The sequence below is a fragment of the Sprattus sprattus genome (genome assembly GCF_963457725.1).
Source record: "Sprattus sprattus genome assembly, chromosome: 19".
Lineage (NCBI taxonomy): Eukaryota > Metazoa > Chordata > Actinopteri > Clupeiformes > Clupeidae > Sprattus > Sprattus sprattus.
Window position 1 is genome coordinate 24,549,893 of NC_137917.1, and position 23,355 is coordinate 24,573,247.

Below are 23,355 nucleotides of genomic sequence, written 5' to 3' on the forward strand. Positions count from 1 at the left end.
ACTCGCACACACACACACACACACACACACACACACACACACACACACACACACACACCACACACTCACTAGCCAAAACACATATCACACACACACACACACACACATTTTGTCAGCATTTTAAGTATGTTTTTCACTCGCTAGCCCCGTCTGATTTCTCAGCATCCTGCTCCCTACAGCAGGTTTGTTCCTTTCAAACGGTAAGGCAGGCGATCGATCGACAAGAGGCCAGGAGGTATATCAAGCTACTAAAGAGCCTCTTCAATTTTGCAGATTTTCGGCCTCATTCATGTTCTGAGGAGGAGGTGTGTGTGTGTGTTCCGATCATTCATGTTCTGAGGAGGAAGTGTGTGTGTGTTCCGATTGCGCCGGTTGGAATAATAGGTTGGAAAGAATGAGTCACCATGCTGAAAAGGTGTCAATTGTGCCACCCGCTCCTCAAGTGGGTTTACCACAAAGACATAAAGACACACACACACACACACATACACACACACACACACACACACACAGACGCCCTCACACACACACACTGTGCGGCAGTGGTCTCCAGCAAGTTCTGCCGGTGACCCGATTCTGCAGGAACTGCTTTGGATTGCACTTAATGAGCGACAAGAGTGATTTCCCTGAGATAATAGAGCATTAAAAGTGGATGTGACTGCAATGTGCCTTGATCCCTGCGTGATGCACCGGCATGGTAATGACTCTCTTGGATTGGAACAGGACATGCATGAGAAAAGAAAAAAAGCTGGGGTGGGCGGGTGGCTGGCATTGCTTAGCATGAAACGTGTGATTAATTAAACACCCAAGAGAATGGAGAATGTCAAAAAGCAAAGGCCGGAAATTTCTTTACATGACATTTATGATGGTAAAAAAAACATTAAAAAGAGACTTTTATTCTGCCCCTACTGCACTAATTGTTCCCCATTCGGTGCGACCCATTAGAGCTTGGAATACAGGGGGAACAAACAAACGGAACGCTCTGCCACCTCTCCGTTTATTGTCAGGGTCTGTAACTATGGAGATGAGAGATGATGGGTCAGTGGATCCAGAGAGAATGAAACGTCGTAAATGCTGAACTAAATGGTGATGGCGATTACAAAGCATGACTTTTACACTAACATCTGTTTGCATGTGTTCGTAAGTGGACCTAGGGAGACAGTGTTTTGACATCCCACTTAGCGAAGTGCATTATTCATTTACTGACTTTTTTGTTGTCGTCCTCCAATGGTGTTGCCATATTTTTTATGTCTTCCATCCTCTAACAACTTGCGATGAAAATGATCACTGAAGTCTGTTCAGCGCTGGCCTGGAAGCACACAAAACACAACCTTGTGAGCAATGCACACAGAGGCCCTCCATTGTATTCAGATGGCAATAATGCAGGAATGTCAATTTAGCGTGATGTCCCTGTATGTGAATGAGGCTGTTTTTGGTGCAGTTGTGCCGACACCGCTGCGATGCACAGGGTTGAGGAAAAAATGGAACTGTCATAAAACGTTGTTTATGCTCTCGCGGAGAAGCACAAAATGGCAGGCAGATTTGGGACTAAATTAGTGTCCCGAAAGACAATGAGCCACATGTTATGCCACGTGTGCCTGCAGCGGTTTTCCGTTACGGCTCGTGATCGCCTTCTAATCTTGCAGTCTTTCCCTGCAGGCATATTCCGTTTAGTGGCCTCAAGGCAAACAGTCTTGACTTTCTTCAGCGGCTCATTGAGTATTGATTCCTCTCCCCATCTTTTACTGTTATATGAGTCTATTGGATTTTTTTTCTCTCCACCTGCTGTGTAAGTTACGGTGCATGGCGGGTTGTGTGTGGAGTGGAGGGGATTGAGGGGTGTTGGGGGGAATGGAAGGGATTGAGGGGTGAGGGGGTGGTGGTTGTGTGTGGAGTGGAGGGGATTGAGGGGTGTTGGGGGGGGGGGGGGGGTTGGAAGGGATTGAGGGGTGAGGGGGGGGGGGATTGAGGGGTGAGGGGGTGGGGGTGGGGGGGGGGTTGGGTTTTCCTCAGCAGCGGAGGGCCTGCACCTGGTCACCCCCTGTGCGAGACAGATTTGATAAGCAATGATTGTCTGGGGAGGGAACTGTAAGTGGGGTGAGATATTGGAGAGGACTGTTCTAGATGCCAGTTGCCTGGGACCCTTCAGTCTCATTACCTCTCAGTCTCAGTGTGAAATTGTGTGTGCGTGTGTGTGTGTGTGTGTGCGTGTGTGTGTGTCTGTGTCTGTGTGTGTGTGTGTGTGTGTGTGTGTGTGTGTGTGTGTGTGTGTGTGTGTGTGTGTGTGTGTGTTATTTATTTATATAGTGGCCCTGCGCCATGTTATTAGAGACAGATACAGTGGCTGCTGTCAAGGGGTTCTGGAGACACTGTAGGCAGAGAGAGAGCGAGAAACCACCGTGTGTGTGTGTGTGTGTGTGTGTGTGTGTCTGTCTGTGTGAGAGAGAGAAACCCCCATGTCATCAGAAAATAGAAAAAATAAACACAGAAAATGGTGTGGAACTAAAGTGGATGGCCAGCACGTGACGGGGCAATCTGTTTCCTTCTCTCAGGAGGATGTATGGTACAGTGAGGCACCTGGGATAAACATCTCCTGATTGGTTCACGTTTCGTAGCAGTTTGTCATTCTCTTAACGCTGTTTTTCTTCTCTTCTCGTTTGAAATCGGCAGTGCTCTTCGGGCAGTTTGTCGCCTTCCAGACCACTACTCATGACGTGGTGGAGATTTACGACGGACCCTCGCAAGAGTCGCCCCTCCTGGCCTCCCTACACGGCTCTCACTCAGGTAACCCAGCCAACACCACCTTATGCTAGTCATAGACAGCACCACCTAATGCTAGTCATAGAGACAACACCACCTAAAGCTAGTCATAGAGACAACACCACCTAAAGCCACTCAAAGACACAACACCACCTAAGGCTAGTCATAGAGACAACACCACCTAAAGCCACTCAAAGAGACAACACCACCTAAAGCCACTCAAAGAGACAACACCACCTAAAGCCACTCAAAGAGACAACACCACCTAAAGCCACTCAGAGAGAATACACCACCTAAGGCTAGTCATAGAGACAACACCACCTAAGGCTAGTCATAGAGACAACACCACCTAAGGCTAGTCAGAGTGCCAACACCACCTAAAGCCACTCAAAGAGACAACACCACCTAAAGCCACTCAGAGAGAATACACCACCTAAGGCTAGTCATAGAGACAACACCACCTAAGGCTAGTCAGAGTGCCAACACCACCTAAAGCCACTCAAAGAGACAACACCACCTAAAGCCACTCAGAGAGAATACACCACCTAAGGCTAGTCATAGAGACAACACCACCTAAGGCTAGTCAGAGTGCCAACACCACCTAAAGCCAGTCAAAGAGAATACACCACCAAAAGCCACTCACAGAGATCAGTAATGCAGTGGTTATCCAATTGTTGGATAGACGATCTGTTACAGTGTATCTATAGTTTTCATCTATGACGTGGTTTAGACTTTTGGCGTGAGTTCTGGTTTGGATTTCTCATCGATTAAGCCGAAAGAATAAAGAGATGAAAGGGAACGTGTTCAGTTGGCCGCAGGGGCCCTATGAGAAGAAGGAAAACACAAACTCACACCGCAGTGAGACCCTCAGAGGCATTCCAAAGCGAACATACAAGCATGAACTGGCAATCTATACACCTGTACGGCTGGGGCTTTATAAATATGCATGAGCTGCTGCACGTTCAGCAGTCGAGGAGCAGAGCGCGAGAGAGAGAGAGAGAGAGAGAGGAGAGATAGAGAGAGAGAAAGAGAGAGAGGGGGAGAGAGAAAGAGAGAGAGCGAGAGAGAGAGAGGAGGAGAGAGAGGAGGAGAGAGAGGAGGAGAGAGAGAGAGAGAGAGAAAGAGAGAGAGGGGGAGAGAGAAAGAGAGAGAGCGAGAGAGAGAGAGGAGGAGAGAGAGGAGGAGAGAGAGAGAGAGAGAGGAGGAGAGAGAGAGAGGGGGAGAGGAAGCACATCAAGCAGAAGCTCTGACTGGGGTTGAGAATGGCGGTTGTGTGTGTGTGTGTGTGTGGGGCGGGGGGGGGGGGGGTAGAGGAGTTCACTTCATGCCTTTCAAAAGGGCGCCATCCAGTCCCACCCTCCTCTGCCACAGCCCAGCCTGCTCTCCTCCTCCTCCTCCTCCACCTCCTCCTCCTCCTCCAGCCGCTGTTTAAAATTTTAATGAAATGATCTAGTGTATCCACTTGAAACAGCATCCAGCAGATTGAACAGATGAAGGGGGCAACCGAGGCATGGGCTTGTTAGTTGTTTTGCCTTGTAGCATAAAGACTAGATGGTGTAAGCCAGAGACACACCAAACCCACATCAAAGAGCAAAAACCAACCTAAATAAGGAGAAACCACACTAATTAAGGAGAAACCACTCTAAATAAGGAGAAACCACTCTAAATAAGGAGAAACCTAGAGCACTTAATAAGGAGAAACCTACAGCACTAAGTAAGGAGAAGCCTAAAGCACTAAATAAGGAGAAACCTAGAGCACTAAGTAAGGAGAAACCTAGAGCACTAAGTAAGGAGAAACCTAGAGCACTAAATAAGGAGAAACCTAGAGCACTAAATAAGGAGAAACCTAGAGCACTAAGTAAGGAGAAACCTAGAGCACTAAGTAAGGAGAAACCTAGAGCACTAAATAAGGAGAAACCTAGAGCACTAAATAAGGAGAAACCTAGAGCACTAAGTAAGGAGAAACCTAGAGCACTAAAGAAGGAGAAACCTAGAGCACTAAGTAAGGAGAAACCTAAAGCACTAAAGAAGGAGAAACCTAGAGCACTAAATAAGGAGAAACCTAGAGCACTAAATAAGGAGAAACCACACTAAATAAGGAGAAACCTAGAGCACTAAATAAGGAGAAACCTAGAGCACTAAATAAGGAGAAACCTAGAGCACTAAATAAGGAGAAACCACACTAAATAAGGAGAAACCTAGAGCACTAAATAAGGAGAAACCTAGAGCACTAAATAAGGAGAAACCTAGAGCACTAAATAAGGAGAAACCACTCTAAATAAGGAGAACCCACTCTAAATAAGGAGAAACCTAGAGCACTAAATAAGGAGAAACCTAGAGCACTAAATAAGGAGAAACCTAGAGCACTAAATAAGGAGAAACCACTCTAAATAAAGAGAAACCACATTAAATAGGGAGAAACCTAGAGCACTAAATAAAGAGAAACCTAGAGCACTAAGTAAGGAGAAACCTAGAGCACTAAAGAAGGAGAAACCTAGAGCACTAAATAAGGAGAAACCTAGATCACTAAGTAAGGAGAAACCTAGAGCACTAAGTAAGGAGAAACCTAGAGCACTAAGTAAGGAGAAACCTAGAGCACTAAGTAAGGAGAAACCTAGAGCACTAAGTAAGGAGAAACCTAAAGCACTAAATAAGGAGAAACCTAGAGCACTAAATGGGTGAATACATGGATACGACAGCGTTGGGCCCAAGAGGCTTTCCTGAACCGGTGTTGAGAGCTGGAGAGAAATAAAGATCTGAACGGCCAATCAGAGTGATCTCTGTTACCAACGGACTCCTCCGCAGATTCCACATGCCCAATCGGCCAAAAAGCCGCCGCCAAAACCGCAGGGCCACGAACGCTCACTGATGCATCGGCAGACTGTCTTCCTGGTGTGTTACAGCGAAATGCAGTGCATGGGTGCAGCAGGGACATATCCTGTGCCCCTGCCACCAGTGATGCCATCCCCCGACAACAAGATCCACAGATCTTGGTACTCCACAATAGCGCGGACACCTCCTCCGCGCCCGAGATGTCTCTCTGCTGAGCAGATAAAGGAAATCTTATTTTGGCAAAGCAAATAAACAACCCCGTAATATAGCTGATTTGGTTTGTAGATAGGAAAACGGGATGAGCAGGATGGCGGGACACTGCCAAAAAAGGAAACTGCCAAAGTAACGCTTGCTTCTGTCTTGCCCTCCCAGGGGAAACCTTGCCTCTAAGCTCTGGAAATGAAATCACAATCAAGTTCACCTCGGAAGCACCAAACACTGCCAAGGGCTTTCATTTCGTGTATCAAGGTAAGTCGCCGTAAGCGCTTTCCTCTCCATCTTTGCTATCGACCAGAAAGGCAGACTAAATTGATTGATGAAAAAAGGATGGGACGAAACTATGACTTCAGACCATCAATAGCAGTCCAACAGAACCATGTTTGTCAGGTTGGGAGAAGGTTGTCATAAAAGATTAAACTCACTCTAATATAATTTAAATAACCGAGGTCGCAAGATAAATGGCACCTTGTAAGGAGGTTGTCAAGGAATTCTCCCTGGTCATCTTCTGCTCTTTCAATCTTTTTTTCTCTTGCTCACCCTTTTTCACACCCTATTGTGTGTGAAATACTGTACACGTATACTAGTCTGTGAGTATGTTCTGTCTTTTGATTTCTCTCTATCTATGTGTCTGTCTCTTCTCTCTCAATCTCTCTCTCTCTCTGTCTGTCTGTCTCTTCCCTCTCTTCTCTGTGAGTAACTGTCTGTCTTTTGATTTCTCTCTATCTATGTGTCTGTCTCTTCTCTCTCAATCTTTCTCTCTCTCAATCTCTCTCTCCGTCTGTCTGTCTCTTCCCTCTCTTCTCTCTCAATTTCTCTCTCTCTCTCTCCGTCTGTCTGTCTCTCTTTCTGTCTGTATCTCTCTTCCCTCAGCTGTTCCCAGGACCAGCGCGTCCCAGTGCAGCTCGGTGGCGGAGCCACGCTTTGGGAAGCGCATCGGCAATGACTTTGGCATGGGTGCCATGGTGCTGTTTGAGTGTAACCCAGGCTACACGCTGCACGGTGCCACAGCCATCCGCTGCGAGTCCGTGCCCAATGCCCTGGCCACGTGGAACGGAACCGTGCCTACCTGCACCGGTGAGTGAGGGAAGAGAGGAGAAGGAATGAGAGAGAGAGAGAGAGAGAGAGAGAGAGAGAGAGAGAGAGAGAGAGGGGACATTGAGAGAGGGGACAGGGAGAGAGAGAGAGAGAGAGAGAGAGAGAGGACAGGGAGAGAGAGAACTAGAGAGAGAGAGAGGGGACAGGGATAGAGAGGGAGAGAAGGAAAAAGACAGTTAGAGAAGGAAAGAGAGAGGGAGAGAAGGAAACAGAGAGGGAGAGAGGAGAAGGAAAGAGAGAGAGAGAGAGAGAGAAAAAAAGGGGACAAGGAGGGCAAGAGGTAGCACTAAGCATGGAGTGGAAAGAGAGCGGTTATAAAAGACTAGGTCTACTTGGATAAAATTAAACCCACTTGCTGTGAGTGGATACACTGAAATGCTTCATACTGTACTTACGGAAATTGCTATGTATATATAAAGCAGTTGGTACCAAGGTGGGGGGTAGGCCCCCCAGTGGCGTGTGGAGTTACAGTGAGTGGTGCGGGGGCGCGGGCTGAGGGCGAAAAAAAACCGTCACGGTAACCCTACCCACTACTGGTCAAATGAAGTATGTAATGGAATATTAATAAGCATGCTAAAGTTGAAGAATGGACCGGAGGCAGAGTCAGTTTCAGTTGGTTTGTATTTCAGCGTGGAGACCCCTCTCAGCTGTTGGTTCAAGAGAAGTCTAACCTGATAGCAGAATGCAATGCATTTTATACAGTTCAGGAGGGGGGGAGGGGGAATACAGTGAGGGGGATAGTTCACCTATGGGGGGATGGGGATGCCAGGACACAAGGCCTCTAGCAGGAAGAGGGGGTCACATGTCATTTGCATCTCAGTGAGAGACAGACCTAGTACACATTTAGAGTGAGTTGTAGATACAGAGCAGTACATGTTTACCTATAATAATAACCATAATTCCAGTTCCATCATATGGAAGAGCTCATACAGCATAGTATTGTAAGTACAAATCTATTTGGTGATGAGTTTATAGTCTTCTTTGTTTACATGATATGGTCAGAACGGACCGTTTACCCGATATGTTAGAAGTGAGAGCTTAATTATTAATGATTATAGTTAATCATATAGACATGTCCATATTTGTCTAACATGAACTGATCCAAAGAATGGATCGGTACATAGCCAATCATAAAACCGTATTTCACCCGGACAGATTTGATCTGTTTTAAACAAGAGCTCTGATCAAATAAAGTTTAAGTTGAACTGATAGGTGAAATGAAATCCTATGAAAAGCTATCCAACAGCTGATGGGGTTTTTTAATCAAAAACAGGTAATAGGCTAGATGAGTTTCTCAGTCTTTGCACCTTGGTGTGGTAAGGCTTGAATATAAGCAATTAGCCCCCCCATCCCCCCCGTCTTTAATACACACACACACTGACACACGTGTGACACACACACACACACACACACACACACACACACACTGACACACACACTAATAAATACAATTTCTAGAGCAACATGAGGAGCTTTTAGGGTGCAACTTTCAGCATCATTATTCTAATTCGAGCCGAATCTAGTTTAAATAATAAAAAGTCAAACAGTTGGAGATGGTGTGGAAATATTAGACTAATTTCAGCAAAAAAGGCAAATCCAATTTTAAGGCACTGATTTCATAAAATCATTTTGCTGTAGCCTGCTAGAGGGATAGGAAGAATACTCAACTTTTCACTCGAATGGAATTGCTCTCAAAGGATATCAACTTGTAGAAAGGCAGAAGTCACAGGGGGAGAGAGTGAGAAAATGGATGAATTGACAAAGGAGATAGAAGCAGACAGAAAGAGAGAGAAAAAGAGAGAGTTTGAGAAGGATGTTACGAAACACAAGGATGGGGAGGGATCTGAAAGGAACTGCTGAGAAGAACCAAGAAATAAAATCCAAAGTATTTACAGAGAGAGTTAGATCGAGAGAGAGAGAGGGAGTAAGATAGATAGATAGAGAGAAAGAGACAGTAAAATAGATAGAGAGAGTAGATAGAGAGAGGGAGAGAATAAGATAGATAGAGAGAGCGAGAGTGTGTGTGAGAGAGAGACATGGAGAGTTGAGCGGTAAAATGAGAGAGAGAGTCAGTGAGAAGACAGGTATTGGATCACAAGACGTTGGAAAAGATACATTGTAGAAAGTGAAGGACAGAGAGGAGATTTAAAGGAAAATGAAAGGAGATCAATGGTACACGGCCTGCAGCTAATGGGTACATGAGTCACTGTGCTAGGCCAAGCGTGTTCACAAGCTGGCCGTTTAAGTTAGCATCCATGTTCACAACCTGCGCCGTTTAAGGTAGCATCCATGTTCACAACCTGCGCCGTTTAAGGTAGCATCCATGTTCACAACCCTATGGTGTTTAAGCTAGCATCCATGTTCACAACCTGGCCGTTTAAGCTAGCATCCATGTTCACAACCTGCGCCGTTTAAGGTAGCATCCATGTTCACAACCTGCGCCGTTTAAGGTAGCATCCATGTTCACAACCTGTGGTGTTGTTTAAGTTAGCATCCATGTTCACAACCTGCGCCCTTTAAGTTAGCATCCATGTTCACAACCTGCGCCGTTTAAGTTAGCATCCATGTTCACAACCTGCGCCGTTTAAGTTAGCATCCATGTTTACAACCTGCGGTGCTTAACCAGCATCCATGTTCACAACCTGCAGTGTTTAACCAGTTAGCATCCATGTTTACAACCTGTGGCTTTTGAGGTAGCATCCATGTTCACAAACTGCAGCGTTTAACCAGTTAGCATCGATGTTCACAACCTGTGGCTTTTGAGGTAGCATCCATGTTCACTACCTGCGGTGTTGAAGTTAGCATTCATGTTCACAACCTGCTGTGTTTGAGGTAGCTTCCATGTTCACAACCTGTGGCTTTTGAGATAGCAGATAGATACAGGCACCAATTAGTTATGTGTTAATGGCTAATGCGGTTCCCTTAAGAAAAGTTTTACCAAATGTTTTATTTTTCACTGCAACCTCTCTCATCCCTTTGTGTGTGTGTGTGTGTGTGTGTGTGTGTGTGTGTGTGTGTGTGTGTCTGTGTGTTCGTGTGTGCGTGTGTGCGTGTTAACCAGCATGCCAGTCAAGTTTACAGTAAAGGAGAAAACCGTTTATTTTCAAATGACCTGAGAAATCCTGCATTGTTACTATTGTCGACAATGTAGGTCACTTCAAAACCAGCTGAAGTGTACCAGGGGCATTGCGTGTGTGTGTGTGTGTGTGTGTGTGTGTGTGTGTGTGTGTGTGTGTGTGTGTGCTTAAGTGTACCAGGGGCATTGCTAGGAGATGAAACCTTTCAGGGCTCAATGAATTAGCCAGATAATTACCACCTGATGCCAACAAAGCCAAGCCCTGTAAGCCATGTGTGGTCTCTCTCTCTCTCTCTCTCTCTATCTATCTATCTCTCGCTCACACATGTGTCAATAAGAGTGAAGTAGATTTGCTGCTCGGGTGACACACAGAGAATGTACTTGCATTTTTGATCGACTCCATATTATTTTCTAGGGCATTAATGCATGACTGGAAAGTCAGATGAATAGATCTAGTATGAATACATTTATAGATTTACGTGACTCAATGACGAAACGTTGAAAAAAGACACGACTAATACTCGGGTGTCGTCAGTACGTTGGTGTGATTAATAGGCAGGAAATGACGGTTTTAGGCAGCCAAATCTGAGCTCATTGTCAAACAGCATCTATCTTGTTTCAGTCTTGCTTATCTTATCAAGAACACCCAGTTTAGAGGCAAGTGCATAGACATTGCTAGAATTAGCTTAACGATCAGCTAAAAGTAAAAAAAAAAAAAACACTAACTGCCATTAGACTAGCTTCTCAGCAACCATTAGAACAGTGGCTGATTTGCATCCTTAGGATGGTGAAATAGTGAGCCCTACGGTAGTCTTATAACAAATTACGGTATCTTATAACAAATTTTGGCAGCAGTTTCGTCAGTGTTGTTCTACCAGCATTTTGTCCCAACAGCCATGCCCATACACATAAGAGATCCTTTAAACTGATGCCTTCTGCAATGCTACACCAGGCCACACACATGACTCCCAGCCATGGCTATATGCATAAGAGATCCTTTAAACTGATGCCTACTGCAATGCTACACCAGACTGGTCATATGGCTTGCTTTTCTCTCTTGGGGTACAGCGTGGGGAGTATTTCATTATTTTCCTCCTCGTTCTGTCTGTGTGTGTGTGTGCCTGTCTGTGTGAGTGTGTGTGTGTGTGTGTGTGTGTGTGTGTTTGTGTGTGTGTCGAGAGATTCCAGTGCAGAAAGCAAGGGAGCCTGATGATTCACTGAGGTGGAGTGTTTGTTACACTGCAGCCTGTGCAACCAAGTGAAACAAGTGGGGTTGCTATTAGAAACCAGAGTGCACACTGCCCAACCCTCTTCTCTCTCTCTCTCCTTCTCTCTCTCTCTCTCCTTCTCTCTTTCTCTCTCTCCTTCTCTCTTTCTCTCTCTCCTTCCTACTCTCTCTCTCCTTCTCTCTTTCTCTCTCTCCTTCTTACTCTCTCTAACCCCCTCTCTCTCTCCACGTTTAAGTAGGGATGTTATAAGTAGGGATTTTATGAGAGATGTTTGTGTTGTTTCAATCTTAAGCATTTGTAGTGTTTAGGTTTTGTGTTTGTGTGCGTGCATGTGCATGTGTGTGTGTGTCTTCGAGTCAAAGTGCATGTTGACGTAGTGTGTGTGTGTGTGTGTGTGTGTGTGTGTGTGTGTGTGTGTGTGTGTTTGTGTATGTGTGACCCATGAGTGCATCTTCACACCAACAGTAAACATCTCCAAACGTCAGAGATGCTGCTTGCTTGTCCCCCCCCCCCCCCCCCCACCACAAGTAGCTCCGCAGTGCCCCAGTCTTCCAGAGTCTGGAGGGTTGGGTGGGGATAGGACAAGTAGGAGAGGGATGATTGATTCTGACCTCTACGAGCCGCCCTCGTCCTTGACAGCCTGTGTCAAAATGGCGTCTTGGAACTGAGAAGGTCCTTGTTGTGGTTTACGCGTTGAGACCTTGCCCGTTAGCGACCGCCGACGCTTAGAGGGGGCCGAACAAGTAGACAGACTAAGGGAAAATTGCTTAACGGTGAATAAAGAGGGTGCGACTGTGGGTATAGGGGAGCCTCACTGGAGGGATGTCAGGGGTTTTGAAGAGTTATATTTAGACTAAAAAAAGACAGTCTTCTTTCATTTTCTTTTTGAAAAGCCTTGACATTGGTTTTTATGTTTGTTTTGGGAGACAGACATGTTCTTTTGTGGGGATAGTTTTGTGTGTGTGTGTGTGTGTGTGTGTGTGTGTGTGTGTGTGTGTGTGTGTTCGTGTGGAGTGCATTGATCTGGGGGAGTAGAAGCTGAACTAGCATGTGAGCTGTGTGTGTGTGTGTGTGTGTGTGTGTGTGTGTGTGTGTGTGTGTCTGTGTGTGTGGGAGACACATCAATGGCTATAGTTTGCCCTTTTCATTTCTTTGGTTGACATTGGTTTTGTTGAAAAACAATACTATATCTCTCTGCTATTCTGCAATTGAATTTTTCATATGGCTGCTTGGAGAGGATGTTTCTCTCAGAGTCTGCCCATCCCTGTTATGCAAATGAAGAACTTTGTTTTCCTTTTTCAATGAACTAAGATGAGTTTGTGAAATGAATGCATATGAAAGAATGGCGTAATTAAAACTTTTGTACAATAAATAAAGGATGCAGTCATTTACATAGCATCACTTTGCCTTTATCTGGGACACTGTTATTGTCTCGTTTAATAAGGCTTTTCAAAAGTTTCTCTCTTTGATCGGCAATCTATATACATATAAATTAGACTTCAGAAATCGTTTCCCGCGTATGACAAATGGCCAACTTCAAATGTAAAAGAACCAAAAATACACTGTAGACGCTTCAATACCCTTCCTAGCAGAATGGAGTGTGTCTCTCTGACATACAGTATAACTACAGAGAACCCATCAGATAAGAAAATGAAGGAGTTGAGGAAAACTCATTGGCTTCGGAATAAAAACGTCCCCTCGCCCTCGCCCGCCTGGAGGGTGGCATGCGTAGGGGAAGAGAGTCATGCATAAACATATGTACATTCTCATTCTCCTTTGGGGAATGAGTTTATCAAAGCCCAATTGAATGTGACGTTTGGCACCTGCAGCTTCAACAACATGCTGTCAGTGGTGGCACAATATTGAATGTTGGTATTTGTGTGTGTGTTTGTGTGTGTGTGTGTGTGTGTGTGTGTGTGTGTGTGTGTGTGTGTGTGTGTGTGTGTGTGTGCGTGTTTGTGTGTGTGTGTGTGTTTGTGTGTGTGTGTGTGTGTGTGTGTGTGTGTGTGTGTGTGTGTGTGTGTGTGTGTGTGGTGTGTGTGCGCGCGTGTGTGCGTGTGTGTGTGTGTGTGTGTGTGAGTGTGTGTGCGCGCGTGTGTATGTGTGTGTGTGTGCGCGTGTGTGTGTGTGTGTGTGTGTGCGTGCATGCGTGCGTGTGCGTGCGTGCGTGTGTGCGTGTGTGAGTGTGTGTGTGTGTGTGTTTGTTGATTTAAGGGATGAGTGTCTATTAACAAAAGTTGGTTCGTATCAGCTGATGGTAAACACTCGTAAAAAAAAGAAGTGCTTGTTACTGAAGCCGGTTAAAAGGTCGGGAGAGTTTATTAGACTAGAATTAGATGCGGAAACATCAAATGGAATCAATGTGAGAATGAGGCTGAATAATTGAAATTGAAGAATGCATAATGCCCCTTTTATTCCATGCAGAGAGAGGAGAGGGCTCCCAAAGTGATGTGCAGAGAAAGTCTGCTGAAGTGAAACACCGAAAAAAAACGGAGAGCGAGAGAGGAAGAAAATAATAGAAGTGCTGCAGAGAAAACGCAGCCAGAAAAAAATATCTCTGACCTTTTGTTTCACGCTCAGTTCTCTGTCTTACCCTCGTCAGGAGAATGGGAGACAGTAACAAAGGCAAAGGTTCTTTTGGGATTAAGTTAATTTATACTTTATATGTTGTAAGTAATAACTAAATAAAACAATAAGGGTATCTAAGTAATATATGAGGGTTAGCTTCTTAGCCCCTTCTGTTTGTAGTTAACAGCTTGGAATAAAGCTGTGCTTGGAAAGGGAAATATCGTAAGGGAAATATTTTAAACTTTTACAAAGTGTCATCTGAAAGCACTTGTTGAAAGATAAAAGAGGGATTCTGTCGATGGTCAGATTTAAAATCCAGAGGGATAAAATCCATATTTACTTCTTCCTTCACTCTTCACTCTTTCTTCACTAAATCAATACTATGCCTTCATGATACATGGCCTGTGGCACATATATATTGTGGGAGCCTGGCCTTACAAGGGCAAACAGTGGGTACACAAACTGGAAAAGAGCAGTCAGACACAGGAGTTGCGCTGAATATAACTTAGGAGTTTATTTTATAAACTGAGGGGAAGTAAGGAGGGAGCGCAAAAAGGTAACTCAAAAAGCTTCACCGGCTTGGCAGTTGGCGTCAGGGGCTCCGTCTGGCTCTTCCATGAGGCAAGAGAGAGAGAGAGAGACAGAGATTATTCCTCTTCAACAATACAAAAGGCCGACCGTGAGACTGGCTTGGAAGGCATCTGGTTCTCACTCCTCAGTAGCTCAAGACAGGCTTCCGTATCCTCTGGTTGAGGTTAAAAAGGCTCCTGATTGCCTGATTGATTCAGTCCACCTGTGAGGGACAATCAGAGACACCTGGGCGGGGAGGAGTTCCCTATGAGAATCCTCTGGGGTAGAACCGCCCATCCAACACCATGCCTCTTGATTGCCTTGGTTTGGCTGTACTTACCTTCGACTCACACGGACGTCTTGGAATGCGTTGATCCAACGGATGGCGAAGGAGGAGTCTGGCGCATTGGGTTGTGTTGATAACGGAGACGTTATAGTGAGATTGACAGGTCAACAAACTAGTCACGCCACTAGCAAGCTGTTTACCCTGTGAGTATAAAAATGCTTTAGATGTGACCATAAACGCGATCTGATTGGCTAGGGCCTGTGCTGTCAGTTATGCATGAAAGGCAATTTGATTGGCTGACGAATGCGTTGCCTCTGGAAAAGTTGAACATTTTTCAACTCATGAAACGCAACGCAACGGAACGGAACCCAACGGAGCCACAACTGAGTTTGGCGAAGGATGACGTCACCCCATTCAAAGTGAATGGGGTTTCGTCACCTTGAGAGATCAACGCATTCCAACGTGTACGTGTGAGTCCCATGTGGGGCACTGCTCACCGGCTGGGCCTTCACAATATGTATAGGTTTATTTATTTAAACCAAACAGTATCTTTTCTTATAACATCTAACAAAGATTACATCAGACTGTTCCTCTTTAGTGTTCACCTCTGTTCTACCCCTTCTAAGTATCATCTATTATTCCTCTGTAGCCTCTTCGCATTCCTTTACTTGATGACTCAAGCTTTTCTCTCTCTTTCCCTTTTCTCTCTCTCTCTTCTCCTACACCCTTGCTAGTTGTTTGTGTAGTACAGTTCGTTGGGGCCCCATTGTCATTCCCTGCCTCTCCTCCCCAATATTTCTTTCTCTTTCCCTCCATCTCAAAAAGATATGTCTCTGTCTCGCAGTTCCCTGCGGAGGAGTTCTGACTGCGCGTCGTGGGACTATCCTGTCTCCCGGATACCCGGATCCCTATGACAACTATCTGAACTGTGCATGGAAGGTCTTCGTGCCAGAGGGAGCTGGGATCCAAGTGAGGAAACCATTTCAGAATTTTTTTTTCTTTTTCAACAAAAAATATAATAATAATAATTAAATAATATAAAATAAAATAGAGAGATAAAGAAAGTTTCTTTACACGCTTCAGAGCTTCAAGTACAGCGAGTGAGCGATCCGTCCGGGGAGCTCTCCAGAGCACATTCAATTACTGATATGGCAAATATTTAAATTCACCCAGACAATTTTTATGTGGATGGTTCTCTGTGGAGCGGGGGGACTGGGCAACAGGTCCCACAGCTGGGGCCCGATCGCTGGGCAACATCGTCTCAGCCCTCACACCCCCGGATTAAGAGTGTGGCACTTGACAAGATCACTGCTGACAGTTTATGACAGACTTGACAAAGCTCAAGAGTGCCTCAAAGTGTTGCCAGCCACCGCCCTGTTCCCCCAAGCCAATAGTTGAATACATCTGAATGACATTATCAATTTTCAGCGATTTTAACACTTAACGCTGCAACGGCTGTTTTTCTCCTCGGAATATTTAGATCACAGTGGTGAGTTTTGCTACCGAGCACAACTGGGACACGCTGGAATTCTACGACGGCGTTGACAGCGACGCTCCAAGGCTGGGAAGTTATTCAGGTACCTTTTATTTTTTTTTCTCGCATTTTCATCCCGAGTGCTGGCACTGCATTTCAGTGTTTCCGTGGCGTCATCCACACACACACCCACACACACAGACACACACACACACACACACACACACACACACACATGCACGCACACACACACACACGCACACACACACACATGCACGCACACAAACACACACCCACACACACACACTCACAGACACACACACACAAACACACACACACACAGTGCAGCGAGCGCTGTGGGGTAGACAGCATGTTTCCCATCTGTGGAATCGAGCCCCTTGACGTCCGCATTGCTACCTTGTCATTATGCTTTGGCCAGCACCACGGCTCCGATGAATACTTATTAAATTCGTCGTTGCAAACATCTTTCCTGCACGGGGATAACATCATATACGTTTTATTTCCCATGTGCAGCTTAGGCAAACACCCTGAGGTATAATAGGGCTTTCATTCCATGTTTTATATTTATAACATGGTCACACACCAGAGAGAGATGTGTGTGTGTGTGTGTGTGTGTGTGTGTATATGTAGGATGGCAGCCTACTTTAGATGCAACATTATACATTTATGCATGAGGTTGAGATGGCCACGTCTAATTGCTTTGTCAGTCTTGTCGCCATACCAGTAATTGAAGTGATGTACCCTGGTAATGTATGTTTTTTTCACTGTCACATGTGCTCTGTGGAAAGCTGGTCGCAAAGCAAGCGACTTGTTTTGGCCTTTAGTCCCTGCGAGGGGTTTCAAAGAAAGCCTCACATCGTCTTGATTTTGCCCAGCGGCTCGACCCCGCAATACAGGCTTTTGTTTTCGAGCCAGCGAACTCAAGGATGCGTGTGGAGGGGCCCGAGTGTCTTAGTGTCAGCGATAAAATAATTTCGCGTCGCCAGCCAACAGCACCCCCCCATCCCCCAAATCTTCCCTCCATTTCATACTCACGCTATTTTGTCAGGAAACTTTCATCTGGAGATTTAGTTTTATCATCCAAAGCGCATCAATATTTGAGCCGTCATTGAGCGTCATGCATCAGCTCCGTCGTAATCAGTCAGGGGGAGACGGGAGTGTCATTGGCATCCCGTCGGGCCTTCCACTGTACGACAGCAGCACGGCACAGGGGGATAGGGTGTGGCTGCGTATGCCTACTATGAATTGGAGGGAAAAACACGAAGGGGGTTGGGGGGGGGGTGGGCTGGGGATGAGAGGGAACGTTGAGGGACAGAATTTAATTATTTGTTGCTTGTTTTTTATATTTTTTTTGTATTTTCTCCCACAAAAGCATAACGCGCAAAATAAAATAAATGTGCATTGACCTGAGCCGACGGGGAACGGGCCTGGACAGGATGTAAGTGCCGTTGACAGGTTGACGTTTAATCTATCCGGCTCTTAAATGAAATCCAGGGAGGAGATCTGAGACACGACGGCAACTTGCGTTAGCAAAACAAACCTAAATAGGCAGCGCAACAACAGGCTTAACAAATATAGATGCGTCTTAAAGGTGACGAGTGACGTGATGAAGAAGAGGATAAAGAAGTCTATCCGCACGCTTCCCGCATAAATACACTTCAGTATTGTTCAGGGTAACTAATACGACGGCATCATTCATCACTCTTCCTGTCAGTTTATGCAGTCATTTCATTTCCTATCAAAGCTCATGCCGCTCCCCTGGATTGACAATTAACTTGGCCTCCGTGCACTGGGAATGCTACCGCACATGTCCCTCCACCCTCTACCCTCGCGCACACACACACACACACACACACACAAACACACACAAACACACACACACACACACACACACACGAACACACACAAACACACACACACACACACACACACACACACACACACACACACACACACACACACACACACTGCAGTGCTTCTCATGAGGTAAGTCAGGTGTGTGTGTGCATGTGCGTGTGTACGGTGACCTAACCTGTCAAGTTGTCCGCTGGGACGTTTCTCTGGCTTCAATCTCGGCCGAGGCAGACGAGATGAATGGTGACCCAGTTGTGGCAGTAACAACCTTTAATGTCTGTGTCCCTCAAACCCAACAAAGCCGCTGGCAGGCGAGGCCCCCCCCACCCCCACCCCAACATCCGTCCGCAAAGCCCCGGTGACGGTGCGTCCGCGGGGAGAGCATATCCTCCAGATAGATCAGGGATTTGGCAGATGAGCAGTGACGGCAACCGAGTGTGTCTAAGTGTGTGTGAGGCATATCTTTGGACAATAACACCTGTCCTCCGCTTCCCCCCCCCCCCCCCCCGACCCCAACCCGATCCCCCTCCTCCAGGGACCACCATCCCACCGGTCCTGAACAGCACCTCCAACAACCTCTACCTGACGTTCCAGTCGGACATGAGCATGTCCGGCACGGGCTTCCACCTGGAGTACACAGGTAGGCCACCAGACCCACCGGGCTCAGCCCATCCACTCCGTGCAGCACTACTCCTGGAGGGACACAGTGTTGGGCCTGGTTCTTATGCAGCTCACAGCACATTCTTCAGACAGGGAATGTCTCGGGTCTGAGTCTGCAGTACAGCTCATCAGTGCTCTTTGATTAAGCGTTCAATATTGGAGTGGAGTGATGTGGTGTGATTGTGAATTGAGATTGTGGATGCCCAAGAATTGCAATTGTTATGTGTGCATGTATTTGGGTGAGTGTGTGTGTATACGTGCTATATATATAAATATATGTATAGGATGTTTACAATATATGTGCGTGTGTGTGTGTGTGAGAGTGAGAGAGAGCGAGAGAAAGAGAGAGAGATGGTTTTATTGAGTGAGTGAGTAGGTGACAGAGTATATGTGGAACAGAGAATGTGTGTATGTGTGTGTGTGTGTGTATGTGCGTATGTGCGTGTGAAGATGTTTGCTGTGTGCTTTTTGCGTGGGTATATGTATCAACATCCTCTTTCTCTCTCCGGCATAAAACGAGTTTACACAGACTCGACAGTTTCCAGTCGAGCATTCACCAAACGCATTGTTTATTCGCCCACAGCACCACACGCCACTTAACACGCTCTGCACTCACTCATGACTGTTTAATGGCATTCGCAGACCATCGCAATTCAAGTGCGTGCTCATTGTCTCTCTCTCTCTCTCTCTCTCTCTCTCTCTCTCTCTCTCTCTCTCTTTTCTTTGTTTCCCCCTATCCCTCGTGTTCCAAGCAATTGGTTTGGATTCCTGCCCGGAGCCCCAGGCCCCCAGCAACGGAGCCAGGCTTGGTGACCGCTACATCGTGGGCGACGTGGTCTCCTTCCAGTGCGAGCAAGGCTTCAGTCTCAAGGTGGGCGAGCGTCACGTCACGTCACGTCACACAGCTGTGACAGCTCAATGGTCGGGAGTGTGGGTGTGGGGTCTATGATGATGGTGTAGGTGTGTATGAGTGAGGGGGGGGGGGGGGGCTATGATGATGGTGTAGGTGTGTATGAGTGAGGGGGGGGGGCTATGATGATGGTGTGTATGAATGGGGTGTGGGGGGGGGGGCTATGATTATGGTGTAGGTGTGTATGAGTGAGTGGGGGGGGGGGCTATGATGATGGTGTGGGTGTGTATGAGTGAGGGGGGGGCTATGATGATGGTGTAGGTGTGTATGAGTGAGGGGGGGGGGCTATGATGATGGTGTAGGTGTGTATGAGTGAGTGGGGAGGGGGGCTATGATGGTGGTGTGTATGAGTGAGTGGGGGGGGGGGGCTATGATGATGGTGATGGTGTATATGAATGGGGTGTGAGGGGGGGGGGCTATGATGATGGTGTAGGTGTGTATGAGTGAGGGGGGGGGGCTATGATGATGGTGTAGGTGTGTATGAGTGAGGGGGGGGCTATGATGATGGTGTAGGTGTGTATGAGTGAGGGGGGGGGCTATGATGATGGTGTGTATGAATGGGGTGTGAGGGGGGGGGCTATGATTATGGTGTAGGTGTGTATGAGTGAGTGGGGGGGGGGGGGCTATGATGATGGTGTAGGTGTGTATGAGTGAGTGGGGGGGGGGCTGCTATGATGATGGTGTGTATGAGTGGGGTGTGAGGGGGGCTATGATGGTGTGTATGAGTGGGGTGAGTGGGTTAAAGGCTTTTACTGCAGCGTCGCGTGACACTGGGCGGCTACGCTATGCTACGCTTGGCTCGACTCCACAGCTCTCTGTTATTCAGCCGCTGTAATTCAAGCCAAATTGGCCAGATGAGGGATGTGTGTTCATAGAAAGTGCCATGAAACCCCATTTTCCTCTTTTCAATGGGGGGGAGGGAGGGAGGGGCGGCAGCTGGATGAAGCAGTGGACCTGTAATTATTCAGCCTTTATGCCCCACTGAACGTTCGCTGGCGTTGAGGGAGTTCTGATGTGTTAGGCCTCCCTGAAATGACATGACCTTTCAAGGTATTTCATTATACTGTGGCAGGCTATGTTGTTAAGTTGAAGGTTTATTTACACACTCTGGAGTGGAGACAGACTTTTTGCACACATAAACAGGGCTACACTTACAAGGTTAATCTGATGAGCTGTTGAACCAGTTGCACCTCACCAAGGCGTTTTGCAAAGTACCGAAAAAAGGTGTCGCAAATAGGGAAGTGCAGGAGGACTTTTTCCAGGGTACAACCATAGACCGCAGAACAGTCACTTCTTACCTATGTCCTCACAGAAAACCAGGACAACACTATGAAGGTTTTTAGTGGCTTTTACTGAAAGTAGGAACCCAAGATTTCAGCTTTGGATTTGTGTCTCTAGTCTGCAATTTCGGCAATTTACAGCCTACCGAAGGAATGATGTGTGTGTGTTTGTTTGTGGAAGAATAGGTGTGTGTGTGAGAAGGTGTGTGTAGTTAGTTGTGTGATCCAAAGGTCTCTTGGGAGGCTTCAGAATGGATGCCAAGAAAGCACACAGAGACAGGCAGGGGTTCACCCAATGAGTAGTGCACTTCCGCCTCATGCTGTTCTCTGAGTGTCTGAATGCTTTTCGGAGCTTTGCAAAATAGTTTGTTCTTTGAGATGATGACGTGTCGGCCCGGCTGACCGGCAACAGGGCGCGCAGCGGCAAACCCTCGACATTGTTCTCTCCCGTCAGCGTTTTCACCAGGCCTGTCCTGCCGCCTCCCACAGCCTCCTACAGCCTGTTTGTCGAGGATATTTTAGTTTTTCCGTTATCATCAGCATGGGAAATCCATTCAGCCTGATAAGGATCTTTGGAGGGATGTGACCATGTTGCCGCTGACAACCTGTGCGGCTGCCATGACATTGTTGTCTCTCGATCCGTGTAACAACAGGTTCTCACAGATTACCTGCTTGGTAAGTCTCGGGAGACAGTATTATTTCAGGGTATTGCGATAGATAGCTAATAGATATCTCTTGGGATCATTTCGGGTCCCTTACACTGTGTAACTTGGACGGGTGTCCTCGAGGTTCAGCCTGATGGAGTGGGAACTTTTTCAGACGAGGTTCGGCTGAAGTGAGTTAGTCATCGACACGTCTGCGCCAGCCAACCACTTCACTCGTCTCTCCGGTGGAATGTTGTTGAGCGGGTGGTTGTCTTGGTAATTGAAAGGCTTCTTCTTAGGTTCGCCTTGGTGTGTGTGTGTGTGTGTGTGTGTGTGTGTGTGTGTGTGTGTGTGTGTGCATCAGCAAGAACCGCCTGACAGCTGGCAGGAGCCTTACGGAGAAGGGTCAGCAGCTTACCTTCCACACACACACACACACACACACACACACACACACCTTTGAGTCACTGGACTCATTAGGCCTGAGATGTAAGCAACATGATGCACCTGAGAAAAATGTGAAATATGACTCACTGGAGGAAAAAAATGATGTAATAGCTTTTTCTGGTTTGTCAGCCAATCTACTGGTTCTCTGTAAATACAACGTGTTGTTGAGGTAGTTTTGTGCTCATCTTGGTTGCTTCATCCCGCAACATTCAATTTTCCATGTTCCAGGCCCCCGTAACCAGCCACAGGGAGATGCACGGTCAAGACTGAATATCAGTAATGTGTGTGTGTGTGTGTGTGTGTGTGTGTGTGTGTGTGTGTAATAGTCTATTTGGACAGGTATTGTATGGTGGTTTGGCTCCATCCCTGGTGGTTCCGTGTTCATGTTCAGCTCTGCTGCGGCTGGCCTCCATGTGTTTTTTGTTTTGGTCCTCATTTTGTTTCGTGCTAGGAGAGGGCCAGTCACAGCCACACTAAATGAAGACGGGATAATAGCCACTCATACTAATGATGTAAACAAAAACAACTGGCCCGGGAGCCAATCATCCAATTGCTTTTTTTTTTACAAATGTGGACAATTTCAAATAGCAAATTTAAGTACCTGCGATGTGAAGTATGCTCTGTCGTGAGTTAGTCACTGGATAATTTCGAGTGCTTTCCAGGCGCCGAAGTGCTAGCATGCTAGGGGTTGCTTGAGTACATAAATAAAGTAATTGTTTCCTGAACAGTACTCTGTGGAAGTTTGTGTGGGAGTTGTCTTGTATCAGTTAAAAGACTCCTCGGGTAAGAGAGGGTTGGTCTCAGCACATAGAGCAAAGCATAAAAGGAATGATATGAATATAACTTCTGGTCTTACCTTATGCAGTGGTGAAGTATGGATGATATGATTTTTTAATCTTTGTTACCATCGTTCCACAGCAGCCCAAAAGCAACTGTTATTTCAGAAATGTAGTGAAACCTGGTCATCCTTAATGAGCCCAACTGATACAAAATATAAATTAGTCATATTTGCTTGTTGGCTATCTATTTTTTAACCGCATTCATTTGTTTAGCCACGGTAGTGTGGTTTATTATATGACAGACTTGATGTATGAGCAACCCTGATGTCCGACTCACAATTGAGTATCACAACGGCCTCAAACAACTTCCAAACAATTGACTTGGGCTGTCACCATCCATCCTCCTGTTTGCCAAGGACTCTAACTGCAAACTGAGTGTGCGCGAGAGCTAGTGTGTATGTGTGTGTGTGTGTGTGTGTGTGTGTGTGTGTGTTTGTGAACGAGAGCGAGAGCAAGAGTAAAACTTCAGATCCTCGGGAGGGGTTATTATGTGGTGCAGGCAATAAGTTCAAGGAGACAGACGAGTTTGGGACTGAAGAGCTTTACTTGTCCAGCGTCGACCAGAACACTATGGCACTCATCAACTCTTCT

At 46.4% G+C, this 23,355-nt stretch overlaps 1 protein-coding gene across 1 annotated transcript in view; it reads left to right on the top strand.

Annotated features, from left to right (window-relative positions):
• The window catches only part of LOC308380812 (CUB and sushi domain-containing protein 3-like), a gene marked incomplete at both ends in the record, with an annotated part of 198,970 nt that overhangs the window by 93,649 nt on the left and 81,966 nt on the right, over positions 1–23,355 (top strand). Inside the window, 7 exon segments of the mRNA XM_080858223.1 lie at positions 2,671–2,784; positions 5,965–6,060; positions 6,682–6,885; positions 15,480–15,604; positions 16,116–16,212; positions 18,520–18,624; positions 19,397–19,515. Coding sequence (XP_080714349.1) covers positions 2,671–2,784; positions 5,965–6,060; positions 6,682–6,885; positions 15,480–15,604; positions 16,116–16,212; positions 18,520–18,624; positions 19,397–19,515 — 860 coding nt within the window.